Below are 19,945 nucleotides of genomic sequence, written 5' to 3'. Positions count from 1 at the left end.
TTTGTGTGGTGTTTTTTTTTTTTTTTCCCCAGGTTGGACTTGATGATCTTACAGGTCTTTTCCAACCGTAGTGATTCTGTGATTCTGTGATATGCAGAGACATACCTTTGCAAGTTGGCTGTCTTACTAACTTGCAAAATCTACAAGATACAAGGGCAGAGAGTTGCAGAGATGTAACTGAGAACAGAGGTTTTGCTACTGCATTTGCTCTTGTGATACAGGGTTTTGAGACCATAAAACATAAACACACTGAAAACATGCTTTGATGTAGTATGCAATGTGCTTGACGAAAACAACAAAAAAGCTTTCCACTCCATATAGCACTTCATAAATATGCATTTATTTCCTCATCTTTCATCAGTTTTATAGTTTTAACCAGTGCCTCAGTGTTAATATTTGTCAGAAGCATACAATGGAACTTCAGATACTTCTGTTCTGTAGTTCTGAAGTTAAAAACAAATTAATGGGCCTTTCCATAAGGAACTGAGCCAAAAAATAATGAAACTGATTTTTTATAACATATTACAGAGTTACATAAGATTTCAAATTACATTTCTATCCTACTCCATGTACTGTATTTACATAGTTAACTAATTTGTTTATTATTTACATTTTTCAAATACTGTAGTCATAAATCTTTTTATATTATACAGTTTTGTTTAAATTTTTATTACAGAAATTCTTTGACACACATTTTAAGACACTACAATTTCAATATTTCACATGAGTTCTAGGAAATTACTGCCTGGTTTCACTAGTGATGTGTCAAGATGCCTCCTTCATAAGAAAATACATATTACAAAGGAATTTTATAATATTCAGAATCTTGAATTTTGAAAAAAATAAGTACACTGGTTGTAATAATGATAATGTTGTTTCCTTTTCTATGTAATATTTTGTTTGGAATGACATTTTACCTGAGATGTAGAATTGTTAAATGTAAGGTGTTTTGGTTTTTTTTTAATAAAATGAAGTATTTGATGTAAATCTTAAAGTATTGAAAATTTTAAATTTTACATAAATGTTGTCCTTCTATTTACTGAAAACTGTTCCTACCTGTATAGATATATAAATGTTATTTATATATCTATATCGTATTTTCCAGAAAAGTCTGTATCTACATAAATAAGCATTGTTATTATATTAGGAAACTTCCCACTACCCTTAAAAAGCAATGTGCTCAAGTACAACATCCAACTTCTGACACAGACACAACAGTAAATGTGACCTCTAATGGTAATACCTTCTTCCAAGGGAAGTAAGAGGTACCTGTTGAATCTGGAAGACATGGCAGACAACTTATGTGGACCCAATGAAGGAAATTTTATATATCCAGTCCCATAAACGTTATGCAGGAGCATCTGACACAGCAGACAACTTTGGGTCAACTTTCCATGTAACATGTAACTACTTAAATAACATCTTAATAGAAAAAAGTTAATTATAGAAAACGCTTACAACATTGTACATTTAATGCTGTGTGTCTTCTCTTATTACAATAATATGCATTTTACTATTAACAAATGATTGTAGATACTAAGTTTAAAGCAAATGGTCATAAATTTCAGGTTTCTTTTATTCTGTTACTGGTAGATATTCTGTTAGGCACAATATGACATTCTTCGTAAACATAATTTTTCATACATTAGACCATGAACTGAAGTTACAGAAAACAGTATATGGACATTTAAGAAACACAGATCCACTACACACTCTAACCACAAATGCAGCAATCTAGGAGGCCTGAACTTGTATCCATTGCAACTGAAAACCCCAGCTGACACCAGTGGAACAGAACTGCATCCTAGTCACCAAACACTCCTGCTTCTGAATTAATTCAGTTTTTTCTCTTCTACCAAAGTTTTCATATAATTTTAAAATACAGCTCTCATAATCACATGTTGGTAAAAATGTGTTTTATTCTATTTACCCTGAAACACCTAATTATTATAAAGTCAGTGTCAAGAACTAAGGCCCCTAAAACAAGCAATGTAACTACCACATCTAGAAAGCTTTCTTTAAAATATGTATCCATGTATTTTTAACAACTTGAAAATAATCTTCCAATACAAGTCATAAGAGAAAACCTCTTGAAGATCTTTTATTTCCCAAACTTAAAAGTGCACTACACTTTTCATGCAACGTTGTGCAACTCGAGAACTGAACTGAGGAGTAACAATTGTGAGCTTCCGGTATATTGCTTATTGCAACTCTCACCCTTAATAACCTGTATGTGTAGGATAGGCACAAATTAATGAGTTATTTACATCCAATAGAGCAACTTCAGAATGCTTATCTGAAAAGATTTCTTGAAAATAAATAGCGCACTTAAATTATGCAAGTTTTAAGACATTATTCAGCATCCCATGATTATATGAAGAAACATTAATTTCAGTCTATAAAGTCGTAGAGGATTTTTATTCTGCTAATGACACAAGAGTGATCTGAGTATATAGTTACTTTTATTGTTATTGGGAACTACCTTCTCGCTCCCTCTGAATAATCAAGAAAAAAGGTATTAAATTATTTAACAAATAAGCTTTGGAAAGATATATTAATTTTCCTTTTCTAATATGCTAGAAATGGAGAATAAGGCAACAACTGAGATAAAAATATATCTTGCTTTGTAAACCAAGCTTCTTAATACGTTTCTTAAAAGTGAACTTTCATGCTGAAAAATTGAAAGGCCTTGAAAGAAAAGGTTTAATTACTTTGACAAGACCACTTCTTCTCTTTCATTCGATATTTTAGAACTACTCCAAAATACATAGAGAGGGATTTATTTTAGTGTTATAGATGAGTCTTCGTCTTTAAGTAACTCCTTTGTATGGCTAAAAAGCTTCTACAGCACCCTGCAAGACTGAGTAATGTTTAGAAAATGCCACCAATTTCCATTGCAACCTTCTATATTCTTATATTATTGGAGTATTCTAACCTAATTCCATGGAAAAACAGCAGACAGTGTGTGAATATCAGCATCTTCTGAGTTATAACCAGACCTCAAAACACAGGCGTTGCTGTCTCATATGGTCTTTACGACTATGTAAAGTTCTTTTTTTCCACTGAAAGTAAGTAACTTTTACTGACTAAAACTGGCTGATGAAGTCATGGCAGGTGACACTGAAGTAATGACAAAATCATTCCATAAGTAGTTTTAAGTCTTCGGTATATACAAAAAATTGCTCGACATAAATCAGACAGACTGCAATGCTCCTAATTAGAGAAGGGTGATAGACTTGTGTGATAGACTTCTGAACTCATTTTTCATGCTGAGCAAAGAAGTTCACTTTTAAATTCATTCAATGCTCGATATCCTGCTTTGTCCATTTCTTTGGTATTCTGTTCTCACTCTGCAAATTCTAACAAAATGTTAATGGTCATCTTAATTCAAATGAAAGAGCAATGAGCTGAAAGCACAACCAGAACAACAGATGCCATAATACTGCAGAACACGTTGTAATGATTTCTGGCTCTTTATATTCATTTCTTGTAATGATTGGGGGCATCTGCAAATGCAAACTTCAGTCTGTAGGCTTCTGCTAGGAGTACACTGATTTCTTCATTTCCCCAGTGTACTGTGGGCAAATTTTGTAAAAATATCAGCAATTCCTAGATGGAGAGAAAAAAAAAAGAAATAGATATATTTTTTCAAATACCAGTGCAATAGCAATGTAGTACTTATGCAATGATTATTTATAAGCAATCACTCATGTAGCATCTCAGTAGCCCAAAGAAACCTGAGATCCCGTTAGGTTTAGGGATTTTCCTGTAACTTTTATAGAAATACTTGCTATTCTACCTTTCAGTTCAGAAACCAGATATTAATTGTAGCTGAACTATGGTTATTTTCTAGTGTTCAGAAAAATGACATAACACACTCGGTCTGTATACACTGTGAGTGAAAGAATGCATTACTGCCCAAATGAAAGATGGGTAAATTCTATGTACCTGCACTTGCCCTTGTATGATTAGATCACTACTGGTGACCTCGATCATGGATGGAGACCCCTTCTTGTGCTCAGACAAACAAGAACTCACACGCAATGTATCAGAACCATTCCCTTAGACTTCTAAGAGGTAAATAGTGTTAGCATACGCATTTTATAGCTGGTAATTGAGATACAATGCTCATGGGTATTGGAGTCACCAGAAACTTCTAGAAATTTAATTCTGAGCTCTGTAAGTCCAAAATGGTTTAACACAGGACCCAGTCATCTTTTAGATTTGCTGTATTTCCTACATTATTTTAGCACCTGGATACATCTTACACACTTGCCAATTCCAACCAAGCTCTAGAAATTTTCACATATTGGCTTGCATATAGTTCTTTAAAAATTCCACATGTATCTTCCACATTTAAGATCTTCAACCTACATTTGTTGCCCAGATCATTTCAATATCCCTATGCTAGGTATGAACAAGAGGAATACCTACACCTCCTCTTTAAGGAGCTATAAAATATTCATTTGATTTTTAATACCTTAAATGTTTTTATAAACTCTTTATCAGGTGGGTAAGAGGCAGACAGCTACAGATAAAGCAAAGTTGCTGACTACATTGCAGAAGTGCTAAAATTCTCATCCCTAGTCTTTTCACATGCAAACATTAAGAATATCTGACTTCTGCTGCTGCTTTCTAGGTATGCCTTGTATATAGTACAGCAAATAACAATTCAATTTCTTTCAACGTTAATTATATAGCAATACAGATAAAATTAATCAATAAAAGTAATTTCAAATGATAATTTGAATTTAATTTGAAAAGGTCCTAAAATACAGATTCCTGCTTTTGTAGGGCATATGTTTTATTGTGGTATCAGCAAATATGCTCAATCTCCTGCTGGCCAAAACCCCAGGACTGTAGCTCTATGCTGAACTGTGATGCACAAGATCAAATCCCACTGATGGCACTTTGAAGGACCCTTCAAAAGAGTTACTTGAAAAATGTTTGCTTCCTATCCCATCACTGAATGGTCAAAAGGGCATTATATCTATCTGTGTTGTTGCCTATCCAAAGTATTGTTGTGCTCCAGGGCATGGAGTTATATAATTGGATACATTCTCAAAATCATGGTTGATCGCTGAGTCTGGGACTTTTGACAAAAACTTCCCAGTCACTTCAGAAGTTTTCCTCTTCCCTGATAGTCCGGGGAGAAGTGTCTGACACTGACATAAAGATAAGCTACTTTTCTGTTTATACGTAAAAAAAATATAAAACAAATCATTATTTCAATCAGTTGCAGTCAACTCCCACCTCAATTCTTGGCCCTGGTTTCCCACTCTTTTCTGGTTTCTTGTCCCAAAATATTTTTCTACAGGTCACTTTTTCCTCTCTCTTGTATTAGGTTTTGGTAAAATTCATTTCCAAGCAGCCTAAGCCCAGGAATAGAGGTTATAAGGAGCTCACTGGGACAGCACCTTTGTGTTCAGCTCTGATGACAGCACCAAAATCCACCATGACCCACAGCAGCACAAAGCTTCAAATCCTCATCTGTGTGCTGAAACTTGACAGCTGTGAGAAGAGGACTCTTTGGAAGATCAGCTACTACTAATTATCTCCTGAGTTCATGCAAATGACAACTTTATAAGGCTCACAATTTGACCAAACTTGGCAAGTTAGTTTATTTTTTTTAAATAAATGGTAACCCAAAAGCCCACAAATCCTCAAACCTGATGCAAAAGCCTCCCTAGGCCAACTATTAAATTCATGTTTCAAACCTTCCAAACAAAAGATCACCTGGAGATCCCATGTCATGCTTTTAATTGCTTTGACAAAAACATTCCTTAAAGTTTAAGCTGTGGCAAAGCAGCAAAAGGGAAGGTTTTGGATGAGTTACATCACAACAAACTGAATGTGGAATTTTATGATGGGAGTCACAAGGCAACCTTAGGAATAAGTGCAGTTATTAAGTCTGCTTGTATCTTTGAGGTGCTCTATTTTTGCAGAAAAAAGGCAGACAATTTGTGCACATTTGTATATGTGCATATATTTGTGAGCACATGCATATGTATACTTTTGCATGAATATGTTTGTTAAGATTTATTCTAAATAGCAAGAATAAGTAAGCAGGAATGCAATTAAAACCACAACCATTATCCCACTGTAAATCAGAATCCTGCAATATCATGTATAAGTACACAGTGAAATTATTCTTATTCATAAGGGTCTTGTTTTCCTCATCCCCCCTTCTGCCTCCTCTGCATCTGCTTTCATGGAAATGGCTATAGGAGCCCTTAGCAAGAATTCTGTGATTTCAGGAAACGTCAAGGAGCAAAAATTAACATGAAATTATTTTTTTTGTGTGTGAGAGAATTATTTTGGCTTCATCTATTTCATGGTCTTGCTATACTGATTCTTGTAAGATGAAACAAGAAAGGATAGAAGTTGAGCAGTACTATATATTTAGTTACGAATAATAAGTAGTAATACAACAGAGTTAGCGTGAGACTGTCTATTACACTTGAGAGAGCACATTTTTAATAGTGTTATACAACTGACAAAAATCCCACTTTTTTATTTCTATCTACTTATTTGACAGTTATGCTGATAACTGTAATTAATAAATTAGCTGTGCAGAGTAGGAAGGTTGTGTGGAGGGCTGATAAATGCCTACCTCCATCAAAGTTTTTTTTTCCTTTTACAAAAGTAACTTTCAACCAGCTCTAAGACACCGCAGTTAATTCAGTGAGTTTTGTGAAATTAGCTCTTTTACTGTTTGCAGTGCCAAGACTTTGCTGGGTCAGACTTCATGTGCAAACTGGTACAAATGATTCTTATTGCTTGAGCAGTGTTTTGGTTTTCCTTTGGGCTACTGTTCAAATAAATTTGGCCTAAACCAATCCTCCAGCCACTGGAGAACAGCGAGCCTTCTAGCAGACCTCAGCACTTGTACTTTGTAGGACATCACCTGTTGCAACCAACATCTGCCTGTACAGAAGGCACTAAGCTATTCAATAGCTAGTGAACGAAAGCTAAACTGTTCCAGCATGAGATTAGAAACATTCGTCACACATTTGGTCCACTACACTGATTGTTTCTGTGGCAATTGTACATGTTTTTCAAACTAGAAAATGTTGCTACACTTTTGTGAAACACAGATAATTCTTGTAGATGAATGAATTCTGCTTATATATTCAGTTTTGCCAGTAAGGTGATCATACTGGATATGCATATCAGAAAATGATTACAAAAATATAGTTTATTTTCTTAAAACCTCCTACATAGCACTTTTACAAACATCTGACTGCTCAATGATTAAAAAAGGAAGTAAAATAACACACATTAATTCTGTTACATTTACCTTTCCAAAAGCACTGAAGGCACATTATCTTACAGAACAAACCACATTTTCTAAAATAAATTTACAGTTTTAGAGGTTTGTTTGGAAATGACCCATAGAGAACTAGACAAAACACATGACTTTTCTCCCAGGAGAGACAGCACAACAGCAGGAGAAATCATGTGCTCCAGGCTCAAGGCTGGAAAACTCAAACCATTCAACCTTACACTCTTCATTGAACATGCAAAGACTACATCTTCAATATCCATAGTATATGAAATCTAATGTGCAGCTCAAATCTGAAATAGGACTACTGGTGAAGAACTAGTTTAACACTTCTATGATTAATTGCAAACTTATTAATAATTTTAATCAGAATTGAATATATAAATAAATGGCAGAGTAATCCATTGGCCGTCAAAGTCCATTTCTGTTTGAGTGGGCATTTTGCCACCGTTACCAAGGGAAAAGACTCATTCCTTAACTGCTCATCAAAGTCTAAGACTGATACTGACTAGTGAATCTAAAGTATTTTCAAAGTGGTAAAAACCTTAACACTGTAGGGAATGAAATTACAGTGCTACCTTTCTTGCCTCAGTCTTCACTAACCGAGTCTGCTCTCAGAAGTTACCAGTCTCCACGTGTAGGAGCAACAGCTAGGGGGAAGAGGCACTACCCATAGCAGAGGAGGATCAAGGTACTACTTAGATTTGCTCCTCCCTCCCACAAGTACAAGAAAAAGTGTAAAGATTTTAGCACAGGGCCGCTAACACGGTTAGGGTGCTGCAGTAGATGTCATACCAGGAGACTGTGAGAAAACTGTGGGTCTTTTTAGCTGGGAGAAGGGAAGGCTAAGGTAGGATCCAAGAGCAGTTTTCCACTACATACAGTGACGGTTATAAAGAAGAAAGAAGGGCAAAGAGGCAAGAGTAACAAGTCGAAGGTAAGTTGTCATAAGAAAAAAGCCCCTCTTAATGAGATGCTTGAGCAGCTTGCCAGGGAGACAGCCGAATCTATTCGTTAGGATTTTCACAACTCACCTGGACAGGCCCCTGAACAAGCTGCTCTAGCTCTGACGCTAGCCTGGCTTTCAGCAGCGGATTGCACTATGGACCTCCTTTCCATGCTGAATTTTTCAAGTATTTTATTTCTTTAAAGGATGTGGGCTTAATTAGAAAAGCAATCCAAAAGTAGAACAAAAAACTGCTAAACATATTTACTCATTCGGTCCATTTCAGGAAACAATAAAGGTACGTTTCCTAACAAGTAGAAGGATGTATTTTTTTATTTGGAATGAAAGGATATAGGGGGCTGGTGTAGCAGTGTTGCTGGGTCATACTATGAATAAATTAAAAATCTATATACCAAACTGATTTCTTACTATGGCAAAAGATCTAAGCATAAAGCATTTAATAACCTTTGTAAGAGATTTCTCATTTATGTTGATGTATTTAAACCACAGTTCTGAAATAATTCTTCAGCACATTTGAAATTCAACATTTTTGTTGCCCAACAAACAAAAAACCTCTTTTATACAATTTCACCCATTGTATTTCCATTACTGCATTTGGATTTAAATGATACTCTACATACATGTTTTTGTAAGATATGCTAAAATATGCTAAACCACTTTATGTATCATGCTCAACTATGCTACAATACATGAAGTTTGTTTAAACACTTACGAGCAGCTGTATACAATGTCCTTTTAAAGTACATGTACTTTCAAAATGTCATTTTCCTTAGGTAAATTAACACATATTCAAGAACTATCCTATTCACCATGTAATCAAGACAAGACAGTGGCAAACTTGCTGCAAGTGCTGTGGTACCAAAAGTACCTTTAGAAGCATGAAAAGTAAAAGTATGAGGTCTATGTTTTAAACACCACGGCAATAAGACCTGGGAGTAATACTGCCTGTTAAGCAATGCCTGTTGTCAGATATAAAACTATTCTTGAGGGGAAAAAAATCTTATCATGCAAGATCCAATACATATATCTAAAAGAAAATACCAGACTACAAGACAGGTATCTCAAAAAGAAGATGATTTCCGAAGCCCTTATTCCTCAGTTTCCTCTAAAATCAAAATGGTCAAGATCTGTTCCTTACAAACCAAATCAAAACTGAATACCAATAAAACTTCACAAAGCACATTTTTAATAATTATTACAAAGTCATCAGTCTCTTTTATTTCACTGAGATTGTAACCCAATGAAATCTCAGCCCATCAAAACAATCTTAAAAAAACCCAAAAGCAAAAGAAAGCAAATTTTATCATGTCTTGAAATCTGGTTCATTAACAAGTCCACTCATAGTATCAAGTCCACTATAATCCCTTTAATGCATTTATTGTCACCCCCACTCTGACTCCATACGTGGATCTTGAAGGAAGAAACATCAAAACCAATTATAGAACAAATAACATGTTGATAGTTAATAAAACAAAAATGGTGTTCTAATGAGTAGAGCACAAAGGTCTCTTCTGTAATAATCAAACCAATTTATTTACTTTGAAAACTCCATTCAGACTTTTTTGTCTGTGTGAATTATTGACAAAGTTCAACTTCAGGGTTTTTTTAACAGAAGAAACTTAACAACATAAAAACCGGTAATAGAATTGTGTTTTTATTTCTAGCTGATATAAAAATGGAAATAACTAAAGTTAAAATCAAACTTGAACATACTGAGGAAATTAACAGAGTTAGTTTTTAATGTCAAAACTGAGAACTGGTCTATTAATTTAACAAATAAAGGCAATCCTAAAATACAGTCTTTTTCTACGAGAGTTGTTAATCGTTCCTGCTGCTAACTGCAATGTAATTATGGTCTGAGTACTTCTGGTCTACCACAGCTCTATTTTGTACTGATAGGCAGAACCTGCAATCTTAACATATTTTATGATTATGAACTTTTCAATATTATAGTTTAGGACTGCATATAACTAAATGAAAGGTAAATTAACTTTATATATAATGTTTCATTATTTAATAAGGAACTGCTAACAGCTATATTTTGAAAAAGAGCTGTATCTGTTAGACATTATGCACACATGGAAAACACTGCAAAATTCATGCTAGCAATTTGACTGAACGGCTTCTTTATGAGAGTTTTTTGTACTTTCAAATTTTGCACTTGAAATTAGAACATAGCACTTACTTTTAAAGAACTAATGAAGTGCAATACTACTAAAATTTATTTAGAGGAATTATTGAGACAAGTTAAGGAGGAAAACAATTATTGCCAGAAAAAAAGCCTATTTATTTTTTCAGATAATAGAAAACAGAAATCAACCTTATGCATACATTCAAAGAATTCTAAATGTTTTTATGATTTTATGGGAAATTGTATAATGTGGTGCCAGAGATAGCCAGAACTGGACAATGATTCAAAATTTTTTTTCCAGCCGGATGTAACCACTATACAGACAAAAGAAATACTTAATATAGGAATGATTTAATTCCTATTTCCTTAAAAACGTTCTTTTTCGCTTGCTCATATTTGGGATCAGTGTAACAGAAAGGGCGGCATGGATGGCTAGTACCAAGCGGGCATCCTGTCTGTGGACTCGGTCCCTCCCCTGCGCTGCACAGCGAAGCAGACAGACAGATGTGCCAGAGCTACTGCCTGGCTGAGACCCTGTAACAGCTGCAGTGGCCAGGCTGGTAATGTGCTGTGTGCAATGCTAACCTCTAATCCTCTTCCCAGATACTTAGCATGAAGGATACCTGCTGCTTTGGGACTCAGCCAAGCTCAGTCCAAATCCTTCCCCTTCAGCCTGCTATCAAAGTAGTAACAAACACACTGGCTGGTAACATGAAAGCACAGGTCCAGCACACACTGCAGAGCCCAGCTGACCTTGTTCAGATGCCTTAGAGCTACTTTTCCCTTCTCACTGCCCCTCGCTGTTGATATGTAATGAGCCAAATAAGTAGGGCTCTAGCTCTGAGACAAGTTCTCTTTTCTTTCTTCAGTATTGTCTTGCCTCTTTCAATGCACTCAGCAATATTCCCTACACTGCTGCCACTTCTTATTTCTCCAGCTGTCCTAACATGCTACATGGAGTTGAGCCGTATTTCTGGAGTGCTGTGCATCTTATTAATTACCTGTGTCTCAGAGTCAAAAAACATTTCTTTCCTATTGGGCACAGCTGGAATTGAGAAAACTAAGATTTCAAAATCTAATATTAAAGAGATAGTAGGAATAGGTCACCTACGGCAGCTTAAGAAATATTTGCTGCAGATACAGGATAAGAGGCGTAATCGGACCTGGATCCTTCAGTGGTACCGCTTCCTGAGCATGGAAAGCTGCATGCCACAGTGCACATGCAGTGTAGGCAGTGACGGCTGAGATAGCACAACACAGTCTGGTTTGGATACTGAATGCAATAGTGCCCTCCTTGTTCTCATAATTTCAAAGATTATAGGTGAACCTAAACTTTGAGAAGCAGAAGATGGGAAAACACTGGTTTATCAACGCTAAGTAGTAGGAGCATTTAAGCCTGCACTGGGCACAGTCTGAAGGATTTAGGAGAGATACATTCTTGGCAAGTCATAAATCAGTGGTCACTCAAGAACTCCCACCTTGAATGTGAAAGTTCACATCCCGTCTCGTGACAGTTCAGAGGAAAAAACCAAACTCCTCTCCCAATATTTGCTGAAATAGTGAACATTCAACTTCGTAAATTCAATGCTAAATTTGATTTTTTCTTGTACATTTCTTCATTGCACGTTACCTAAATTATGCATCTAGAATTTCTTGAAAGGGTTATTAATTCTTTCCAAAGAATTGCCTATTAAACAATCATTCCTATTTATCTTAATTTTGACCTTTCTTTCATACACCATGACATCTTAAGCAACAAACCACAGCATACAGAACTCGAAACAGTATGAAACTAGCTACAGAAAAAAAGGTTATTCAGAGTTCTAACTAGACTTGTTGCATCTTAAAATGGATACTTTGAAAAAAAAATCTAAATAGGTTAAAAGTTAATTCCTCCTCTGTCAGCTTACATTCAGCAACTCAAGTGCATAGTGATTCTCAACAAGTACTTTTTTATTTATTCTTTGATTCAATTATATAATATATATATTCTTTGATTCAAATACACACTTTTTTATCCTTTATTTCAACTGAGCAATCTCGCGTTAATCTTCTGAAAACACACAGAACTATGCTATTCTTATAATTAATTTCATATTCCTAATAAGACCTCCATAGGAACACACCTTAATATTCTGAAAAAGAAAGCTTACGAAAAGTTGATGGTCTTATCATTTCTCTTTCATGTTTTTCTTTTCATGACTACTGAAAAAGATTCCTGGACTCAGCATATTAAAACCACTAAAACAGCAATTAAAGTCCTGTTTCATCCAGTATGGATCTCTTAGGCAAGTCATTAGCAACCTTAATTGCTAATCATAAAATATGTGGTTCTAAAGAACTATGTCAGAGAAGTTGTGCTCACCTAGCTGAAGAGAAGATTTACATCTTCATTTACACGGGTATGAAAATATAGAAATTAATATGATAAAAAAGTTCATTAAAGGACTACCTCTTAGCTAATATTGGAGGTAGCTTTACGCCCTTGTCTCAAATGAAAACAAAAAACAAACCCACAAGTAATCCCCATCCCTAAATCTTAAAACAGGAAACAAATTTGCTTGTTAGGTATTTTTCTTAATAAAACTTACTATCTATATATTATTACCTACAAGTTTATAATACAAAGTTAAGGACATAGACTTAAAAACAAAGTAAGCATTGCCACAGAACTTAAAGATGTTCAACTCCATAAACAAACATCTTATTTTTGTAATACCTTTTTATTCTGAACTGTCTCAAAATGCTTCAAAATTACATGCATGTGAAATAGAAGAAGTTAAGGTACTGATACAGAATATTCAATACTCAAGAAAGAAGAGGAAGTCATCTTACTCAAACCCTGATGTAAATTCATACTTAAATCAGCTAGTCAAACAAAAACAGTCTTGGGTTCTTCCTTACTTTTGACCTAGAGAAGACAGAACTTCCATTTCATATGAAAATTGAATATCCCAGGAAATATCCAGGAAGATTTCTCAGTACTCCAATTGCTACAGCACAGAGCAGAATGGTCCTGAACCACTCTGATTATACTTTTTGCCATATTGTTTTATGAGATATTGCTATATTGCTGGTATTTGGAGATATGTGTACTTCTTATGCACCAAAATAGAAAACATAGCAAATAAATAAATAAATAAAAGCCCAAGTATATCACTTGTCACTAGCTCCATGCAAAAAACAGCAAATACAGGAAAAGAGGTGCAAATATATCCAGACTATAAAAAGTCACGAAGATCAGAAGTCATTCTATTAAAAAAAAAAAACAAAAAAACAAACTCCATGCAAACATAGGACCTGCTGTACCAATCAAGGTTGCAGCAATTACGGCAGAATTTCATTTCTGAAATGAATTGCCAGTGAGTAAGTTACTACATTCTATTTTTTTTCCTGTAGTCAAGCAAGATCAAAATATTTGTACAGCAGATTCCACCAGAAAATTTACAATTCTGCCTCTCCATAAAGTCCATATGCTACCCACACTTCTTGGTTTGGTTTTCCTGACCATAATTTGGCAATGCATTTTAAGTGGAACAGTTTGCACAGCTCAAATTCACACATATTCCCCCCTCTACAATGACTTAAATTTTAACACTGGTATGAATAGCTAAAAGCTCAGCAAAAAAGAAGAAAGAAAATAATAAAATACCAATTGAATATAATGAACCACAGGGAGAAGAGTGTATCAAAATTTTATATATTTCAGACTTAAAGCAATCAGTATGTTTTGATAAAAAGGTATTTCACGCTGTAAATTGTTCTGAGTAAAATCTCATCTTATTTTAAGAGAATACATATATTAAGGATTGCTGATGCAAAATTGCCTGTATATATAACTTAAGTAGTAGTGAGACATAAATGACAATAAATACGTCATAATGAGGTGGCTACTTAAACTAGCATTTTTTAGAACTAAAAAAAATTCATAAACATAATTAAAATGGAATATTGCAGTATCCTAGGGATATAGGACTGAAAGAGGCAATTTCCATTATGTTGTTCAATCACCCACACCACATGAAGCCAAATATAGGTGGTTTGTTCTGAATAATAAATAATAGTTCCACACTTGCCATGTCAAAATCCAAAACATCTGTGCACCTCTGGCAGACTTAAGGACATTAATAGAGAGAACCAATGACTTGGCGGTGGAAGAGAAGAACCAAACCACCTTCATGAAGATATCATAGTTAAAGGAAAGGACAGATTAATAATCTGCCCAAAGTCCTATGCCTCTACATTGGCAGGGAATCTGATAACTGAAAATTTCCGAATTAACTGGAGAAGCCTTACAAAATCAGTAACAACTAATCCAAAAATCCCTTCAACTTTGAGAACACCACTGTTCACATCAAGAAATTGTTTAAGCTTCCTTGGTGAGCAAAGCATGCAGGCATAAGAGCACAAGACAGGGATCATCCAATGTACAAAAAACAACAACATCCCCCCCAAATCTCTGTTGATTCCTTGATGCCTTATGAGACAAATATATGAAAATGCATTTCCTTTGTACCTCTTAGAAGAAACAACTCATCAGCTGGAGAGAAATTCCAAAAGTGCTTCCACAGACAATAAGACTGAAGCATTAATTCAAATTAACACAATATAATTCAACTGTACATTATAAGCTAAAGAATAAAAATATTCTAAAACAGTATGCAAGAAACACGATTAACAACTGTGCTCAAGACATCTTTCAACCTCTGTTTGGGGACAAGAAATTCAAACCAGGATTGATCTCACTATATTACACAATGACATAAATTTATCAAGCTTTGTCAGAAAATATATACTGCTCTTTACCTCCTAACATTTTACATAGAAGGTGCTTCACTTTATCTAATGATTTATAAATCAAAGCAGAACAATTTATATCCTTTTGATCTTTCACCAAAATTACATTATGACTTAAATCTTTACCCCCATTACAAAGCGATCCAAATGCGTTCCTGAAGTTAATCATACTCCCTCTCAAGCTTTGTTTTACAAGGTTAAATAAGCCACATTCTCTTAATACTCTCTGCTAGGGCAAGTTCTTAATTTCTCAGTCTACTGTTGTTGTTGTTATACATAAAAACCAAACACATAATTCTCATGCAAATCCCAGGGATATGCAATTTTTCAAAAGCATATAGACAAAGAGTTTATTACTGGGTTTATGGAAAAATACTAATTCTTAATGGAGTACATTAAAGCCCTAAGGTACCTACAAATATCCTAAGGCCCTAGGATTCGAACACAGTTAAAATACTAACACATTTTACTTAGATAATATTTACATGCCTTTCTTACATATCGCTACACCCATAAAAACAGAAATCTACTTCGGCTTTGGCCAACCAGAATTTCAGATCAAATTTCTATATAAGATGATGAACTCCTCAACTTTCATGGAAAATATGAGCTTGCAAACCAACAGCTGAATGCAGGACTTATTCTTTGCTTAGCTACAAGGAACAGCCTCCAGACACAAACGTGAGAGAAGAAATGAACGTTTTTCCAGAACAGTGGGTGACAATGGGCTGGGTTAATCTTTTCTGACTGCTGATTTTTAAGATTTCCAAGATTAAAGTCCTAAAAGTGCTTAGGCCATGAGTACTTCTTCTTGGTAATTCTAGTCCATTCATGTAAGGAAATAATCAAGTTTACATTCTAAAACTTCACAAAAATCTGCACGTTGAAAGCAGTGTCCCCCTATCATGGTATCAATACCCAACAGAGCGGTTTGGCAGTGGAGCAATCTGACAATTGCAAAGCAGCACCAGACAAATCATCAAAGATTAAGCAAGTCAAAATCCTCAGTTTTCCACTATTTAAGGACAAATCTTAGTAAAAACATGGAAAATCAATATGGAGAGAGAAATGCTGATTTCATAACAATCATTTTAGCATGTGACAGATGCTAGTATTACATGAAGTAAATATTAATAATAGTGTGCAGTATTTCTCCCAGGTGTAGGTTTCTCATGTCCATGTGGTTTTGTAAAAATTCAAATTACATTAAGAAAAAGTCTGTGGTCTTGTGGCCTTCACAGATTCAGAGAAAAGCCTTGAAAAATCTGTCTGAAGTAATTATCTAAAGACTCAAAACCACACACAAATCAAATAGGTTTTAAGGAAAACATTATACCCAAATTGATTTTCTTTAGAGAACTGGGCTTTTGACATTACTTCTTTTATAAAACCGTACCTTGTGAATAAAATACCCTTTTGTTTAAATAAATGAGCATGACCAAAACGTGTTTAAGGGTTTGGTCAAAACTGTAATAACATTTCTAATGGAAAAATACTTCAGTGGTGCATTATGTGGTATAATACAAGTGTTTGATGGGCTGGTTTGCCCACAGTGACTACATCTCTCATCTGTTCCTTAGCAGGCAGATGAGAGGAGGAATTCCTGTATTTATCACAATAATCTCCAAGACAGGAAACTATAGCACAGCTTCGAAGATGTGGCCTTTTCTCATAGAAGAGAATGAAGACATCAGCTACATGAAATATAACTTTCAGAGGTATATTACTGGCGGCAATTTTGGCTTGCTTTAATAGGCTTGCCTGTGAGCTGGCAATTCAGAGGCAGCTCCATGCTATGCTCTGTCATCTTTTCTCAGGGGTGGCAACCTTTAAGAAAGGACATGGTAGAGAACAACAGCTATTAATGTTTTCAGATGTCCCTGTTTAACCTGCTGATCTATGCAGATCAGCACCTGAAACTAAGCACATGTGTAAGAATTGTGATGAAAAAAAATTAACACAAAGCTTTGGTGAATGCAACCACTGCTATTCACTCAGCTAACAGCAAGCAAATGCTACCGTGCAGAAAAAGAATTAGGATGGGATAAATGGGAACTCTTACTGGGATGGGATGGGACGGGACGGGATGTCTAATGCAAAAAACACTACAGAGAGCAAACGAGTTGTCCCGTGTAAAGATCTCACTCATTATGGCAGCTGAAAGAGCTAACTGGGAGGCTACGATGGCAATAGTAAACCTGCTATAATGGCATTTCTGGAAGAATTTTAAATCCAATTTGTTTACCAGTAGATGACAAAGCAATGGGCATTTTAATTCTTGTTATTTCTACTGTCTTGCAATTGCAATGAGACAATTTTGTTGTAAGACAGCAAAATCTACATACATTTAGAAAACCATCGGAGAGAACAGATGATTGAAAGAAAGAAAATTAATCCTCCTCCATCTGCTTGTCTAAAAGAAAGGCATATGTCACTTCATCCTATTATTCAGCTCATACTCCAAAAGCTTTTAGTTTCTCTTTGTTCTCTTATCAGTAGTTTTGATTGAGTTTGGTAGTGAAGTGTACAGGCTCCTGCGATTTTAGTCTTCTCCAGGGTTACACACTGATAAGGCCAATAATTGACATTGTTATGCAGCAGTTTCTGCTCAAAAAATAAACATGGAAAGAAAACAGTTTTCTTTGTAGAAAGATGTCTCCAGTGACAGCTGTGAATTACTAACTAAATGGAAGGCCTGCCAGTGTATTTAGTTTAGCAGGTCACTTAAATTGCTCAGGAAGAACAAGGGTTTTTTCTTTGTTCAAGAAAATCCTTTTTATATTGAAATGGAGAAAACACAAAGATCCCTTTGTGGTATTTACTGGAAATAAATAAAAACATTGGTTGATGAGAGAAAAATACCTTCTAGTAATCAGAAAGTGCTTTTTCTGGAAACTTACAGGACAATAAAATCAGATTTTCATTGTGTGGAAGATTTGATTTAAAACTTGGATAGTAACAGCATCTCTGTAAAATACAAGTGATAAAGCAAGGCTTACAGGAAATCCCTCCAGATTATACACACCCTGCATCACATCCTTCCCTTCCTTTAGCAGGAGTCAGACTGAACAGAACTCTTGACAACACGTGCAGATGAAAGGGGACCCAGAGTTTGCAAAGGTGTTCCTCCCAGCCTGCAAAATGCATTGCTGGACCGGTATGGAGTTTGGTCTCAGCATCCTTAGAGCTGCAAAGCTCTGAGCAGAAAACATACATATATTTCCTGTTACTTCATATAGGCTTCCAAGATATGGAAGGACACAACTTACTGGCAGAACAAAATTAACTTGTTTCTAGAGTTCAATTAAGTTATTGGACATGATAACAAAAATAAAAAAAAAAAAAAAAAAGCTATGATTACTCAACTACTGTTGAACCCTTTTAAACAAAATAGTGCTTTTTCTCTGCAACTAGGCTTTACAGAGTTCCACAATTTCAGACTGATCTTTTATGACAGCAATGTGGTTCTAACACTGTGTGCTTCTTTGTCGGTAAGGATAACTAAAAATTACTAGATATCAAAATGTTTAATAGGTAATTGTGTGAAGGCAAAAACATTATACATGTTTTAGAAATTATGACTGCCATTTCAAAACTGTACTCTAAGGCCAATTCATTGTCTAATTGTTTCAACAACTGTAAGAACTTCAGAAGTTTTCTGTATCTATACACGATAGCAACCATATATGACAGTGGGAGTAGTATTTGTCAGACACACAACACAAATTTTGGGCTGATTCCTAGAGTCATAGACGTTAAAGCTAGGAAAGATCACTACTTATCTTGGTCTGACCTCTGGTGTAGATAATAGGAACTAAACCTAACCCCTTTTTTTTTCTTTCAGGAAAAATATTGATTTGAAATCCTTAAAAGCTGCAGAAATTCATTACTTATTATGTTAGTGTTTTCATTTTTTTTCCTTTCAAATTTCTCATATATTAAACAATTCACCTATTGGTTTTCTTTTTGACAAATTAATTATTTTAAGCACTTCAGTCATCCTCTCTGAGCCCTCTCTATGTCTTTGACTTCAGACATCAGAACTGGATGCAATAGTACCAAAAAAAACCTCACCAAAAGGCAAAACAAACTCTTATGTTCATTACTTTAAGGATCCAATTACTCCCATGTGCCACAGCATCATTCTGGGAGCTCACATTGAGATAGCTGTCAGCAATGCCCCCTAGGATCTCTTCAAAAGCCATGCATCCCAGGATACAGTCTCTCACTCCAGAGATATGACCTATTCTACTTATCCTGTATTTGCAAAAATTTTTCATTTGACTATATCAAAATACAGCTTGCCTGAAGAGGTCAACTGAACAAATGATTCAAGATTGGTTTATGTAACTGCTCTGTTCTCCTCACTTTGTTAGAATGGTAAGTCTGTGTCATCCACATATTTTTATTATCTGCGGTTTTATTAGTGGAAATGCTGAATAGCATCACGCCAATTACTGACTCCCACAGAAGCTCACTAGAAAAACCTCCTCTTGAATGCAATTAACTAAAAAACATTTTTTAGTCCTCCTGGTAGGACATCATATTATGGTTTTGTTCATACTGTTAAATGCTATTTAAAAGTAAAAAAAAAGAAAAAAAAAGACCACGGTATGAAATCATTATCTTGCACACTTACATCTATCAACCAAATACATAGCATCACCAAAGAATAAAGTCCAGTTTCACTGTCTTGTCTGTTATCTAATGTAGATTCACTTTTCAGGAATAAATATAGAAATGAAGCTGTTAGGAATGACACTGG

The 19,945-nt window shown here is 35.1% G+C and overlaps 1 protein-coding gene across 4 annotated transcripts in view; it reads right to left on the bottom strand.

The window, feature by feature from the left end:
• Positions 1-330: 330 nt before the first annotated feature.
• Positions 331-19,945, bottom strand: part of TBC1D22A (TBC1 domain family member 22A) — a 188,721-nt gene continuing 169,106 nt past the window's right edge. For all 4 annotated transcript variants that reach the window (XM_059816198.1, XM_059816199.1, XM_059816200.1 and 1 more), the window contains one exon: positions 331-3,609. In XM_059816198.1, the coding sequence (XP_059672181.1) occupies positions 3,481-3,609 (129 nt within the window). In that variant the 3' untranslated portion in view covers positions 331-3,480. The remainder of the gene's footprint in view (positions 3,610-19,945) is intronic.

The sequence above is a fragment of the Gavia stellata genome, chromosome 4 (genome assembly GCF_030936135.1).
Source record: "Gavia stellata isolate bGavSte3 chromosome 4, bGavSte3.hap2, whole genome shotgun sequence".
Lineage (NCBI taxonomy): Eukaryota > Metazoa > Chordata > Aves > Gaviiformes > Gaviidae > Gavia > Gavia stellata.
The sequence above is the reverse complement of the archived record's forward strand: the minus strand, read 5'-3'. Positions and strand labels throughout refer to the sequence as shown.